General features: G+C 47.9%; 1 protein-coding gene across 1 annotated transcript in view; it reads right to left on the bottom strand.

The window, feature by feature from the left end:
* The window catches only part of LOC139240186 (NAD(P) transhydrogenase, mitochondrial-like), a 286,175-nt gene that overhangs the window by 12,835 nt on the left and 258,032 nt on the right, over positions 1-15,308 (bottom strand). Inside the window, exon 21 of the mRNA XM_070868615.1 lies at positions 14,907-15,022. Coding sequence (XP_070724716.1) covers positions 14,907-15,022 — 116 coding nt within the window. The remainder of the gene's footprint in view (positions 1-14,906; positions 15,023-15,308) is intronic.

The following is a 15,308-nucleotide window of genomic DNA, read 5'->3' as shown; positions in this document are numbered from 1 at the left end:
AATCCCAGCCTCTTCAGTCTATCCACATAACTGAAGTCCCTCATCACTGGAACCATTCTTGTAAATCATTTCGGCATCCTCTTTAAAGCCTTCACATCACTCCTAAAGTGTGGTGCCCAGAATTGGACACAATACTCCAGTTGAGGCCGAACCAGTGTTTTATAAAGGTTCATCATAACTTCCTTGCTTTTGTACTCTATGCCTCTATTTATAAAGCCCAGGATACTGTATGCTTTTTTAACCACTTTCTCAATCTGTCCTGCCACCTTCAGCAATTTGTGCACATATCTCTCTGTGCCTGCGCCCCCTTTAGAATTGTACCCTTTAGCCTATATTGTCTCTCCTCATTCTTCCTACCAAAATGTAGCATTTAGCACTTTTCTGCGTTAAATTGAATCTGCCGCGTGTCCGCTCATTTTACCAGCCTGTCTATGTCCTCTTTGTGGGCCCAAGTTTCCACATGATTTGCGCCTGATTTTTAGGAGCAACTGGTGGAGAACGGACTATCTTAGAAATCGCAATTCTCCACATTTTTTTTTCTGCAGTTCTAGTCAGGTGGAACAGTTCTACTTTGGAACAGAATTTTTTTCTTCAAAAGGGGGCGTGTCCGGCCACTGAAGCCTGATTTCAAAGTTTCCACGGTGAAAACGTACTCCAAACTAAAGTAGAATGGAGCCAGTGAAGATTTTTGTAGAACTGAAAAAACCTGTTCTACACTTTAAAAAATCAGGCGCAGGTTACAAATTAGGCGTCCAGAACAAGGTGGGGGGGGGGAGGGGGGGGGAAGGGAACTCATTAAATTCTACAATAAATCTTTAGTTATACTTCTACAAATATTATACAAATAAATCCAACCTGAATAAACATTTATAAGCCAAGAAAAGATTAAATAAACCATCTTCCTACCTGTGTGAAAGTGCTTCAGGCACGGAGAATTCTGCAGCCGTTCGTGCTGAGCGGGAGGGGGAGGGAGGGGGAGAGAGAGAGAGAGGGGGAGGGAGAGAGAGAGAGGGGGAGGGAGGGGGGGCGGTCAGGTCGGATCGGATCCAGTCCGGGAGCGGGAGTCGGGTCCAGTGGGGGGGGGGGGGGGGCGGGGCGGGAGCGCGGGTCGAGTCGGGTCGGGGCGGCGGAGCGGGTGTCGGGTCTGGTCGGGGGCGGGGGGGGGGAGCAGGAGCTGGCCGTGGGAGGAGCCTTATTCACGCAGCCCCAGTGAGGCCATTTGGCCAGGGCTAGGGGCTGCGTGCTTCGGGCCCCTCCCACACAGTTCGGCGCCTGGAGCTACTGCACTTGCGTGCCCACTGTAGCGCGCATGTGCAGAGGTCCCGGCACTGTTTTCAGCGCAGGGACCTGGCTCCGCCCCCCCACAGCTCGTGCTGCGCCGCGCCGAGGGCCAGAGGACCTGCAAGTAGGTGCGAAAAACGGGCGCCCAGCTCGGAGGGGCGCCTGGTTTTTTTCTTGTGGAAACTTGGGCCCCAATGTCTCTCACTATCCTCCTCACTGTTCACTATACTTTTGTGTCTTCCGCAATTTTGAAACAGTGCCCTGTACACCTAAATCCATATCATTAATATATATCACAAAAAGCAGTGGTCCTAGTACTGACCCCTGGGGAACACCACTGTATACCTTTCTCCAGTCCATAAACCAACCATTCACCACTACGCTCTGGTGCCAAAATTGCCCCCTTTTTTAAAGCCCATTACTGCCTCGGTAACAGGGCAGTAAGGCCTTTTCCGCCCGGAGGCAGGCAGCGGGTACGACTCATCCGCAATTGCCCCCGAACGGGTTTCCGCCGCGCCCCATGCACCAACCCCTTACCGCCCAGCCGACCTTATTGGCACCCGTCCCACAGTGGGAATTGCCCCGCGGGAGTGCGGTCGGTGGCGGTCGATGCCCCCGACAGTTTCGCAGGGTGCGACGCTGCCGATGGCTGGGCACTGCGGCTGCCCTTAAAGGGGCGGGCGCACCGCCGTGGCTGTCATTTTGTTTTAATTGTCGGTCGACTCTTGGATTGCCGGGCCGCTGGCCTGTCGGAACCCCTCCCCTGGTGTCTCAGTGGGCGTCATGGAGACCTCACCAGACCTCGCAGCGTCCCTCCCCTTTAAGCGAATGGGAGGGACGTAGCAATGCGTGCAGCGTCGATGGATACCACCCCACTCTCGCACAGATCACGCCCCACTACCGCCTCCAACGGCGCCCTAAAGTGCTGGGGGCATTTTTTGATTTGAAGAGCCCAATTTCTTGTCTCGTCCCCCGCCTCTCACCAGGGACGGATTCGACCAGGCCAGCAGCCCCAGCACCCAAGAGTCGACCGACAATTAAAACAAAATGATGGCCTCTCGCCAGGTGGTAATAATTCAAATAATTCAAATTATCCGCCCGAAACAGGATGGAGGGCAATTTCCGCCCCCCCCCCTCTGTTTCCTGTCATTTCATATCCAGTCCAAAAAACAACCGTTCACCACTACTCTGTTTCCTGTCACTTAGCCAATTTCTTATCCATGCTGCCACTGTCCCTTTTATTCCATGAGCTTCAAGTTTGCTGGCAAGCCTATTATGAGCACCTTGATGTGGAGGCATTCAAACAAAGGGTGCTGGCCATGAACTCGGAGATGCTAGGGGCAGTGGCAAGAGTGCCTGGGAGCCTGTTACAAGTGATCAGGAGCATGGAGGAGTCTGCCTCCCACATTATGGACAGCTGTGCGAGCACCATGGAGCCCATCATTGCCAGCGTACAGACGATGTTGGACTCCCAGAGCGACCGTGCGGATCCAGTTCTCGTGACGCATCTCATGGGCAATGTGGCAGCTGCCATTAGAGCACAGGCGAAAGCGACCCAACGTCTTAGTGCTGTAATGGAAAGGATGGCTGCTGGCCTGGAAGCTCAGAATTCTCTCACGCAGTCTCAGCAATTGGCCACACAGCGTCTTACTGTTGTCATGCAGTCAGTGTCTGGTGGCATCGAGTCCGTGTCTGCTCTCAAGCAGTCTCAGCACGATGCCACGCAAGCTCTGGCTGCTGCCATCGCTGCTGGGTCCACCACAATCCAGCGGGGTTCTGACGGTGTTGCAGCAGCCCAACCAACTGTGCTCCAGCAGATTTGTGGGGATGCTGAGATGCTGCCCCAGGGGAGTGGCACCGGGTCATTGGAGCCGGAACGTGCTGTGCTCGCTCACGATCACAGCATTCCCGTACCCAGCCCTGCCACTCCGTCATTGCAACCAGCCAGTCTAGAGCGCTGGCACTGATGCTGAGGCTGGCCAGTCTGCAGCCAGCCCTTCCAGGGCCAGAGCTGGTCGAGGGTGACCTAGAAGGTCATCTGTAGCATCTGGAAGTGAAACACAGCAGCCTTCCCACAGCCATGCTGCAGCCACAGGGGAGACACTGCGGCATAGTTGTAGAGTAGGTCGACGCAAGAGGGGTTATAAGGAAATGCACAAGGGTGATTGAGAACGTTGATATTGTTGCTGCACACTATTGTTGTATAAATCTTTATTTGAAATTTCAATCATTTCAGTGTGGGGAATGATGTGTGGAAGGGCTCATTGGTGTGGCCAATGGCGACCAACATAGTGGAAACGAGCAGCAATGAGACGATCTCGGATGTTTCTTGCAGGATCAGGATGGCGAGGCCGCCTCCTGTGCGGTCGCGGAGCCTCCTCCTGCTCCTCTTCCTCCTCCTCAGATCCGACTGCTACGTCGTCGGCCAACGGTTGCGCCTTCATAATTGCCAGGTTGTGAAGCATGCAGCAGACGATGACAAATAGGGACATCCAGTCAGGTGAATACTGCAGTACTCCTCCTGAGCGATCAAGCCAGTAGAACCACTGTTTAAGGATTCCAACGGTCTGCTCAATGATGCCCCTGGTGGCCAAATGAGACTCATTGTACGATTGCTGCGCAGGAGTGCTGGGGTTGTGAAAGGGAGTCACGAGCCAAGTGCATATTGGGTACCCCTTGTCTCCTAGGATCAAGCTGCAACCTTCATTTGATGGCTGAAACAGACCTGGCACACCGGTCTGCCGCAGGATGAAGGCATCGTGGCTCCTGCCATGTGGTCGCACACCAGCTGGACATTGAGGGAATGGAATCCCTTGCGGTTTCAGAAGATCTCCGAATGTTCTGTGCTGCCCTCAATGCAATGTGGCAGCAGTTTATGACACACTGAACCCTGGGGAAGCCCTCAAACCTGAAGAAGCCAGTGGAGCATACCAACTGCTTCTCCCTGGTCATTGGAAAGGAGATGTAGTTCCTCCTCCTCTTGTAAAGAGCATCTGTGACCTGATGGATGGAGCAATGCGTAACATATTGGAAGAGGTTGGAGATGTCTGATGTGGTTCCTTGGAAAGATCCAGTGGCATACAAATTCAGGGCAATGGCGACCTTTGATGCCACTGAGAGAGCTGTTCTCACCCTTGTTTCAGGCTGCAGGTCTGGCTGGAGGAGATGGCACAGCTCCATCACAACGTCTTTTCTGAATCGCAGTCTCCGCGGACACTGGTCATCATTAAGGTCCATGTAGGAAAACAGATGTCTGAAAACCTTTGGGCGATAGGGCCTTCTGCCACCATGTCTTTGTCTGCAATTCCTCTGCCACTTTCCTCATCCCCTTGTACCTCCTGGTCACGCTGCTCCTGAGCCTCTGCATCCTGGTGCTGGCGTACATCCGCCTGCTGGTTACGGTGCCTTCTCCTCTCCATGTCCCTCTCTCTCTGGCTCTGGGTGTTCGCATCCATGAACCTCCTCCTCGCTGCATGCCACTCTTCAAGTCCTTCCCCACATCCTTCTATATCTGCAGGTATATGGCCATCTCCATGGTCTTCTCCATCTCGTTGTCCCATCCTATGGTGTCCCTCTCCGCTGCCTCTGCATCTGTAGTTGGTGGTGCTGTTCTCTTCTGTGAGCCACTGCGCTGTGCACAATGTGGAGGCAGCGATCCATTCCCAGGACTCAGCCCATTAGTTGCAAGCAGTGGCCTACTCTGCTAATGCTAGCTCTTGGAACAAGGTTAGGTATTGGTCGCAAAACGTTCAAAGCCTCAACCCAGAAAATGTTTGAGCCGATAACAATGGTGCGAGCCGCAGCACGGCTTTAAATACCGTTGGCGGTTTCCATTGCAGATTTGACAGCGACAGAAAAACCTGTCACTGGCACCGACAAGCATTCAATCAACGATTTCGGGGCAATGTCGTTTTGGGGGCAGGGACCAAGCGGTGCGCGCTATGATGACGTCTTTATCGGCGTGCGCAGAGGAGCGGGGTGGATATTGGCGAAGCGGGGCGGTCATTTTCTCCACCTGAAGAAATCACGAGGGCAAGGTCCCAATCGTCGGAGAGGCCGCCCCAACTAGGCGGAAACTCATTTCCACCCCGTTATCGCCTATTTGAGGTGGTAACGGCTCTTAAGAAAAAGGTGTAATTTTGGCCCCTAAATGACGAAAGATACAAAGCGAAAGGAGATGGTAATGGGACAAGTAAAGAAACAAAAGATACATCTAGAAGAGCTGTAAATGGGAATGGCAGAATCATCATACGTTGCCATCTGAAAAAATAAGGGGCGAGGATATGGTCTGCAATTGCTGAACTCGATGTTGAGTCCAGAAGTCTGAACAGTGTCTAAACAAAAGATGAGGTGCTGTTCCTCGAGCTTGTGTTGGAACAGTGTAAGAGGCCGAGGACGGAGGGATCACAGTCGAGCGGAGAATTAAAGTGACAGGCGACCGGAAGCTCAGGGTCATGCAAACGGACTGAACGGAGGTGTTCTGCAAAGTACTCACCGAATCTGCATTTGGTCTCTCTAATGTAGAGGAGACCACAGCGTGAGCAGTGAATACAGTATACTAAATTGAAAGAATTACAAGTAAATTGCTGTTTCACCTGGAAGGAGTGTTTGGGGTCTTGGACAGTGGGAAGGGAGGAGGTAAAGGGGGAGCGTTTGCTAGTGCTGTTGGGGAGGGATTAAACTAACATGGCAGGGGGATGGGACCCTATGCAGGGAGACAGAGGGAAGTAAAATGGGGGCAGAAGCAAAAGATAGAAAGAAGAAAAGTAAAAGTGTAGGGCATAGAAACCCAAGGCAAAAATCAAAAAGGGCCACATTACAGCAAAATTCTAAAGGTGTTAAAAAGACAAGCCTGAAGGCTCTGTGCCTCAATGCGAGGAGTATTCGTAATAAGGTGGATGAATTAACTGCGCAGGTAGCTATTAACGAATAAGATATAATTGGGATTACGGAGACATGGCTCCAGGGTGACCAAGGCTGGGAACTCAGCATCCAGGGGTATTCAACATCCAGGAAGGATAGGCAGAAAGGGAAAGGAGGTGGGGTAGCGTTGCTGTTAAAAGAGAAAATTAACGCAATAGTAAGGAAGGACATTAACTTGGGTGATTTGGAATCTGTACGGGTGGAGCTACGGAATGCCAAAGGGCAGAAAGCGCTAGTAGGAGTTGTGTACAGACCTCCAAACAGTAGTAGTGAGGGTGGGGACAGCATCAAACAAGAAATTAGGGTTGCGTGCAATAAAGGTACAGCAGTTATCATAGGCGACTTTAATCTACATATAGATTGGGCTAACCAAACTGGAAGCAATACGGTAGAGGAGGATTTCCTGGAGTGCATAAGGGATGGTTTTCTAGACCAGTATGTCGAGGAAACAACTAAGGGGGAGGCCATCTTAGACTGGGTGTTGTGTAATGAGAGAGGATTAATTAGCAATCTTGTTATGCGAGGCCCTTGGGGAAGAGTGACCATAATATGGTGGAATTCTACATTAGGATGGAGAATGAAACAGTTAATTCAGAGACCATGGTCCAGAACTTAAAGAAGGGTAACTTTGAAGGTATGAGGCATGAATTGGCTAGGATAGATTGGCGAATGATACTTAAGGGGTTGACAGTGGATGGGCAATGGCAGACATTTAGAGACCGCATGGATGAACTACAACAATTGTACATCCCAGTCTGACGTAAAAATAAAAAAGGGAAGGTGGCTCAACCGTGGCTATCAAGGGAAATCAGGGATAGTATTAAAGCCAAGGAAGTGGCATACAAATTGGCCAGAAATAGCAACGAACCCGGGATCTGGGAGAAATTTAGAACTCAGCAGAGGAGGACAAAGGGTTTGATTAGGGCAGGGAAAATAGAGTACGAGAGGAAGCTTGCAGAGAACATTAAAACGGACTGCAAAATCTTCTATTGATATGTAAAGAGAAAAAGGTTAGTAAAGACCCCTGGAGTCAGAATCAGGGGAAGTCATAACGGGGAACAAAGAAATGGCAGACCAATTGAACAAGTACTTTGGTTCGGTATTCACTAAGGAGGACACAAACAACCTTCTGGATATAAAAGGGGTCAGAGGGTCTAGTAAGAAGGAGGAACTGAGGGAAATCCTTATTAGTCGGGAAATTGTGTTGGGGAAATTGATGGGATTGAAGGCCGATAAATCCCCAGGACCTGATGGTCTGCATCCCAGAGTACTTAAGGAGGTGGCCTTGGAAATAGCGGATGCATTGACAGTCATTTTCCAACATTCCATAGACTCTGGATCAGTTCTTACGGAGTGGAGGGTAGCCAATGTAACCCCACTTTTTAAAAAAGGAGAGAGAAAACAGGGAATTATAGACCGGTCAGCCTGACATCGGTAGTGGGTAAAATGATGGAATCAATTATTAAGGATGTGCATTTGGAAAGAGGTGACATGATAGGTCCAAGTCAGCATGGATTTGTGAAAGGGAAATCATGCTTGACAAATCTTCTGGAATTTTTTGAGGATGTTTCCAGTAGAGTGGATAAGGGAGAACCAGTTGATGTGGTATATTTGGACTTTCAGAAGGCGTTCGACAAGGTCCCACACAAGAGATTGATGTGCAAAGTTAGAGCACATGGGATTGGGGGTAGTGTACTGACATGGATTGAGAACTGGTTGTCAGACAGGAAGCAAAGAGTAGGAGTAAATGGGTACTTTTCAGAATGGCAGGCAGTGACTAGTGGGGTACCGCAAGGTTCTGTGCTGGGGCCCCAGCTGTTTACGCTGTACATTAATGATTTAGATGAGGGGATTAAATGTAGTATCTCCAAATTTGCGGATGACACTAAGTTGGGTGGCAGTGTGAGCTGCGAGGAGGATGCTGTGAGGCTGCAGAGCGACTTGGATAGGTTAGGTGAGTGGGCAAATGCATGGAGATGAATTATAATGTGGATAAATGTGAGGTTATCCACTTTGGTGGTAAAAACAGAGAGCCAGATTATTATCTGAATAGTGACAGATTAGGAAAAGGGGAGGTGCAATGAGACCTGGGTGTCATGGTACATCTGTCATTGAAGGTTGGCATGCAGGTACAGCAGGCGGTTAAGAAAGCAAATGGCATGTTGGCCTTCATAGCGAGGGGATTTGAGTACAGAGGCAGGGAGGTGTTACTACAGTTGTACAGGGCCTTGGTGAGGCCACACCTGGAGTATTGTGTACAGTTTTGGTCTCCTAACTTGAGGAAGGACATTCTTGCTATTGAGGGAGTGCAGCGAAGGTTCACCAGACTGATTCCCGGGATGGCAGGACTGACATATCAAGAAAGACTGGATCAACTGGGCTTGTATTCACTGGAGTTCAGAAGAATGAGAGGGGACCTCATAGAAACGTTTAAAATTCTGACGGGTTTAGACAGGTTAGATGCAGGAAGAATGTTCCCAATGTTGGGGAAGTCGAGAACCAGGGATCACAGTCTAAGGTAAGCCATTTAGGACCGAGATGAGGAGAAACTTCTTCACTCAGAGAGTGGTGAACCTGTGGAATTCTCTACCACAGAAAGTTGTTGAGGTCAATTCACTAAATATATTCAAAAAGGAGTTAGATGTAGTCCTTACTACTAGGGGGATCAAGGGGTATGGCGAGAAAGCAGGAATGGGGTACTGAAGTTGCGTGTTCAGCCATGAACTCGTTGAATGGCGGTGCAGGCTCGAAGGGCTGAATGGCCTACTCCTGCACCTATTTTCTATGTTTCTATGTAAATTGGCCAGAAAAAGCAGCAAACCTGAGGACTGGGAGAAATGTAGAATTCAGCAGAGGAGGACAAAGGGTTTAATTAGGAGGGGGAATATAGAGTATGCGAGGAAGCTTGCTGGAAACATAAAAACTGACTGCAAAAGCTTCTATAGATATGTGAAGAGAAAAAGATTAGTGAAGGCAAACGTAGGTCCCTTGCAGTCAGAATCAGGTGAATTTATAATGCGGAACAAAGAAATGGCAGACCAATTGAACAAATACTTTGGATCTGTCTTCATGAAGGAAGACACAAATAACCTTCCGGAAATACTGGGGAACCAAGTCTAGCGAGGAGGAACTGAAGGAAATCCTTATTATTCAGGAAATTGTGTTTGGGGAATTGATGGGACTGAAGGCCAATAAATCCCCAGGGCCTGATAGTCTGCATCCCAGAGTACTTTAGGAAGTGGCCCTAGAAATAATGGATGCATTGGTGATCATTTTCCAACAGTCTATCGACTCTGGATCAGTTCCTATGGACTGGAGGGTAGCTAATGTAACACCACTTTTAAAAAAAGGAGGCAGAGAGAAAACGGGGAATTATAGACCGGTTAGCCTGGCATCGGCAGTGGGGAAAATGTTGCAATCAATTATTAAAGATGAAATAGCAGCGCATTTGGAAAGCAGTGACAGGATCGGTCCAGGATCAGTTTTTGAAAGGGAAATCATGCTTGACAAATCTTCTAGAATTTTTTGACGATGTGATTAGTAGAGTGGACAAGGCAGAACCAGTGGATGTGGTGTATTTGGACTTTCAAAAGGCTTTTGACAAGGTCCCACACAAGAGATTGGTGCGCAAAATTAAAGCACGTGGTATTGGCGGTAATGTATTGAAGCGGACAGAGAACTGGTTGGCAGGCAGGAAGCAGAGAGTGCGGATAAACGGATCATTTTCAGAATGGCAGACAATGACTAGTGGGGTGCCATAGAGCTCAGTGCTGAGACCCCAGCTATTTACAATATGCATCAATGATTTAGATGAAGGAATTGAATGTAATATCTCCAAGTTTGCAGATGACACGAAGCTGGGTGGCGCTGTGAGCTGTGAGGAGGACGCTAAGAGGCTGCAGAGTGACTTGGACAGGTTAGGTGAGTGGGCAAATGCATGGCAGATGTGTGATTATCCACTTTGGTGGCAAAAACATGAAGGCAGAATATTATCTGAATGGCGAAAGATTAGGAGAAGGGGAGGTGCAACGAGACCTGGGTGTCATGTTACATCAGTCATTGAAGTTTGGCATGCAGGTACAGCAGGCGGTGATGAAGGCAAATGGCACGTTGGCCCTCATAGCTAGGGGTTTGAATATAGGAGCATGGAAGTCTTACTGCAGTTGTACAGGGTCTTGGTGAGGCCTCACCTGGAATATTGTGTTCAGTTTTGGTCTCCTAATCTGAGGAATAGGTCCCCTTCTATTGAGGGAGTGCAGCGAAGGTTCACCAGACTGATTCCCGGGATGGCAGGACTGACACATGTGAAGAGACTGGATCGACTGGGCCTGTATTCACTGGAGTTTAGAAGAATGAGAGGGTATCTCACAGAAACATATAAAATTCTGACGGGACTGGACAGGATAGATGCAGGAAGAATGTTCCCGATGTTGGGGAAGTCCAGAATGAGGAGTCACAGACTAAGGATAAGGGGTAAGCCATTTAGGACTGAGATGAGGAGCAACTTCTTCACTCAGAGAGTTGTGGAATTCTCTACCGCAGAGAGATGTTGATGCCAGTTCGTTAAATATATTCAAGAAGGAGTTAGATTTGGCCCTTATGGCTAAAGGGATCAATGGGTATGGAGAGAAAGTAGGAAAGGGGTACTGAGATGAATGATCAGCCATGATTTTATTGAATGGTGGTGCAGGCTCAAAGGGTCGAATGGCCTACTCCTGCACCTATTTTCTATGTTTCTATGACAGTGTTGCATCGCCTGCACTTGCACGGGAAGGTGCCTTGGGAAGGGGATGGAGTGTTGGGGATGATATAAGAGTGGACCAGGGTATCACGGAGGGAGCAGTCCCTTCGGAATGCTGAAACATAGAAACATAGAAAATAGGTGCAGGAGTAGGCCATCCGGCCCTTCGATCCCGCACCACCATTCAATAAGATCATGGCTGATCATTCCTTCAGTACCCCTTTCCTGCTTTCTCTCCATACCCATTGATCCCTTTAACCGTAAGGACCTTATCTAACTCCCTCTTGAATATATCCAATGAACTGGCATCAACAACTCTCTGCGGTAGGGAATTCCACAGGTTAACAACTCTCTGAGTGAAGAAGTTCCTCCTCATCTCAGTCCTAAATGGCTTACCCCTTATCCTAAGACTATGTCCCCTGGTTCTGGACTTCCCCAACATCGGGAACATTCTTCCTGCATCTAACCTGTCTAGTCCCGTCAGAATTTTATATGTTTCTATGAAATCCCCTCTCATCCTTCTAAACTCCAGTGAATACAGGCCCAGTCGATCCAGTCTCTCCTCATATGTCAGTCCCGCCATCCCGGGAATCAGTCTGGTGAACCTCCGCTGCACTCCCTCAATAGCAAGAACGTCCTTCCTCAGATTAGGAGACCAAAACTCAACACAATATTCCAAGTGGGGCCTCACCAAGGCCCTGTACAACTGCAGTAAGACTTCCCTGCTTCTATACTCAAATCCCCTTGCTATGAAGGCCAACATACCATTTGCCTTCTTCACCGCCTGCTGTACCTGCATACCAACCTTCAATGACTGATGAACCATGACACCCAGGTCTCGTTGCACCTCCCCTTTTCCTCATCTGCCGCCATTCAGATAATATTCTGCCTTCGTGTTTTTGCCACCAAAGTGGATAACCTCACATTTATCCACATTCTACTGCATCTGCCATGTATTTGCCCATTCACCTAACCTGTCCAAATCACCCTGCTGCCTCTTAGCATCCTCCTCACAGCTCACACTGCCATCCAGTTTAGTGTCATCTGCAAACTTGGAGATATTACACTCAATTCCATCATCCAAATCATTAATATATGTTGTAAAGAGCTGGGGTCCCAGCACTGAGCCCTGCGGCACCCCACTAGTCACTGCCTGCCATTCTGAAAAGGACCCGTTAATCCTGACTCTCTGCTTCCTGTCTGCCAACCAGTTCTCTATCCATGTCAGTACATTACCCCCAATACCATGTGCCTTGATTTTGCGCACCAATCTCTCGCGTGGGACCTTGTCAAAAGCCTTTTGAAAGTCCTAAATACACCACATCCACTGGTTCTCCCCTATCTACTCTACTAGTTACATCCTCAAAAAATTCCAGAAGATTTGTCAAGCATGAGTTCCCCTTCATAAATCCATGCTGACTTAGACTAATCCTATCACTGCTTTCCAAATGTGCTGCTATTTCATCCTTAATAATGGATTCCAACATTTTCCCCACTACTGATGTCAGGCTAACCGGTCTATAATTACTCGTTTTCTCTCTCCCTCCTTTTTTAAGCGGAGGGGAAAAGTGTTTGGTGGTGGGATCACGCTGGAGGTAACGGAAATGCCGAAGGATAATCTGTTGAACGTGGAGGCGGGTGGAGTGAAAGGTGAGGACAAGGGGAACCCTGCCATGGTTCTGGGAGGAAGGGGAAGGGGTGAGAGCAGAAGTTTAAGAAATAGAACGGATGCGGTCGAAGGCCATGTTAACCACGGTGGAGGGGAATCCTCAGTTGAGGAAAAAGGAAGCCATATCAGAACACAAGTGTGGAAGGTGGCGTCGTCAGAACAGATTCGACGGAGCCAGAGAAACTGGGAGAATGGAATAGAGTCCTTACAAGAAGCTGGGTGGAAGGAAGTGTAGTCCAGGTAGCTGTGAGAGTCTTTGGGCTTATAGTGGATGTTTGTTGATAGTCTATCCCCAAAAATGGAGACAGAGAATTTGAGGAAGGGAAGGGATGAGTTGGAGATGTTCCATGTGAAGGTGAGCGAAGGGTGGAAATTGGAAGCAAAGTGAATTAAATTTTCTAGTTCAGGGTGAGAGTAGGAAACGGCACCAAAAAGTCATCAGTGTACCGGAGAGGTGAGGGAGGGGACCGGAGTAGGACTGGAGCAAAGAATGCTCCACATATCCCACAAAAAGGCCTTCTGGACTCAATATCGAGTTCAACAATTTCAGACCATAACCTCTGCCCCTATTTTTTCACATTGTAGCTGTCGATGATCTGTCATTCCCATTTACACCTCTTCCAGATTTATCTTTGGTTTCTTTACTTGTCCCATTGCTATCACCTTTTGCTTTGTACTATCATACCTTTTGTCATTTAATTACTCCTGCCTTCCACTCTATCACATACCTTCCCTATTGTTCTTTCCTTCACGCCCCTTTCCCAGCCCATGCACCTGCTTAAAATCTGTTACATCTCTCACTTTTTCCAGTTCTGACGAAAGGTCATCGACCTGAAAGGTTCATTTTGTTTCTATCTCCACAGATGCATCCTGAGTGTTTCCAGCATTTTTTGTTTTTATTTCAGATTTCCAGCGCCCGCAGTATTTTGCTTTTGTGTTCCTGGATTAAATGTTTATTTGTAGAAAATTCGTACTTTTTTTTATGTGAGTACATATTTAAAAGCTTACATCTGAATGCACTCCTTGTCTACAAAATCTTCCTTCCTGTCACAGATCGTGTCAATCTTTTCCATTACAACTTCCTATGTCCACCAGCAGAATGGAAACGGCCTATGTAAAGTTGTCAAGCTATAATTGCAGCCGCCCACCAGTGACGATGCATACACCTCGTGCACCTCCCAGCTTCTCAGTCTGTGCGACAGAGAAACTCCTGTGTCCAAACAATTCTACTTCTCCGATTCCTAATTTGCTATCTGTTTTGGTATTTAACTGTAAATAATACAGTATCAGAATATTATATAAAAAAATAACAGAACGTGAGACTTTAAAATGGGGACTGACTCAGGTCTGCACACCCTGGTTATATTATCCCCTGCCCTCTAACCTCATTTCACCTGAAGACGATAGTTGCTCTGTGTGTAATGTAGCAGGTGATCGACTAGCAGTATTGAAAAAATGCAACAACGTGATGCAATTTCCTCAAAAAAACCTTAATGTTGTACCAAGACATTTACGCCAGTATACAGTGTTCCAGAATGGGTCTGAGAGACATGTGCTCACAAGGACGTTTTTATTTGTCTGGCGAAGGTTTTATGATGGGTTGCGGAGCTTTTGTATGAAAGGATTGCTCAAATCTGTTTTGGAACAGGCAATCAAGTGCTAAATGTGAAGGCAGTTTTCGACACCTACTCATCATCATAGGTGGTCCTTTGAAACGAGGATGACTTGCTTCCATGGCAAAAAAAAGGATGAGCTCACAGGTGTTTCGAATGAAGAACCCGAACTACATCCTCGAGGGTGCAAGATGCCTGTGCGTGGATTTTTTTAATGTGCGGTGGCCGTTGCACACCAGCCACCACACGGGCTTGACAGAGCTAGGTCTTGGTCCAGTAGCAAGGATTCCCCAAGACAACTGGAGACCTGCTCTGCTGCACGGATCTAGTGCGCGCACATATCTGACACCTACTATTCAATATCTAAACAGCATACATCCCAGGTCATTGGCTTTATATTGTGAATTCTTGCTGTTACAAAAAATGGCTTCCCTTCAAACATTAATAGACTAAGCTCATCATGGCTGTTAGCTATACCTCAAATTATTGCACCTGTACTCATTTTCTCTCTCACCATCACACCTGATGGCATCAACTCCATACTGAGGTATGGCTCCCCTCCAGTACCATGCCCATGTGCCCATTATCCATGGCTTGGCAGTGACACAGATGGAATTTTTATTTCAATGAAAGCACATCAATGAGAGAGGATCATAGACTTCTTGTCTTCTTTACTCACTTGTTTAGATTTCCAGACTTCCAGCACAGGCATTCCAGCGATGACTGAATTTGGATCTTCCTGGGCTGCTGAGTTAACAGTGTCGTTTGCTCCAATAACTAGCACCAGGTCAGTTTCTAAAAAAGGAGGAATTATTTAAGGCTAAGAAGCAGAACATCAGATAAACATCTATATTATCTTCTTGAATGTTCACAAACTGACGATGGATTTAGATATTGTTATAGGAGATTTGCACAGATGACAAGTAATTGCACTCTCATATCACCAGTACAGTATAAAGTGATCAAGAGGCAGTGGGCAGGGTGACGAGATACATGACAAGCCTGTTTATAATAATAGGAAACTTCGGGTGGGGGAAGGGAGGGAAACAGGGAGCCAGAGAGAGAGAGAGGGAGAAATGCA

Source organism: Pristiophorus japonicus, chromosome 2, assembly GCF_044704955.1.
Source record: "Pristiophorus japonicus isolate sPriJap1 chromosome 2, sPriJap1.hap1, whole genome shotgun sequence".
NCBI classification, from domain to species: domain Eukaryota; kingdom Metazoa; phylum Chordata; class Chondrichthyes; family Pristiophoridae; genus Pristiophorus; species Pristiophorus japonicus.
The sequence above is the reverse complement of the archived record's forward strand: the minus strand, read 5'-3'. Positions and strand labels throughout refer to the sequence as shown.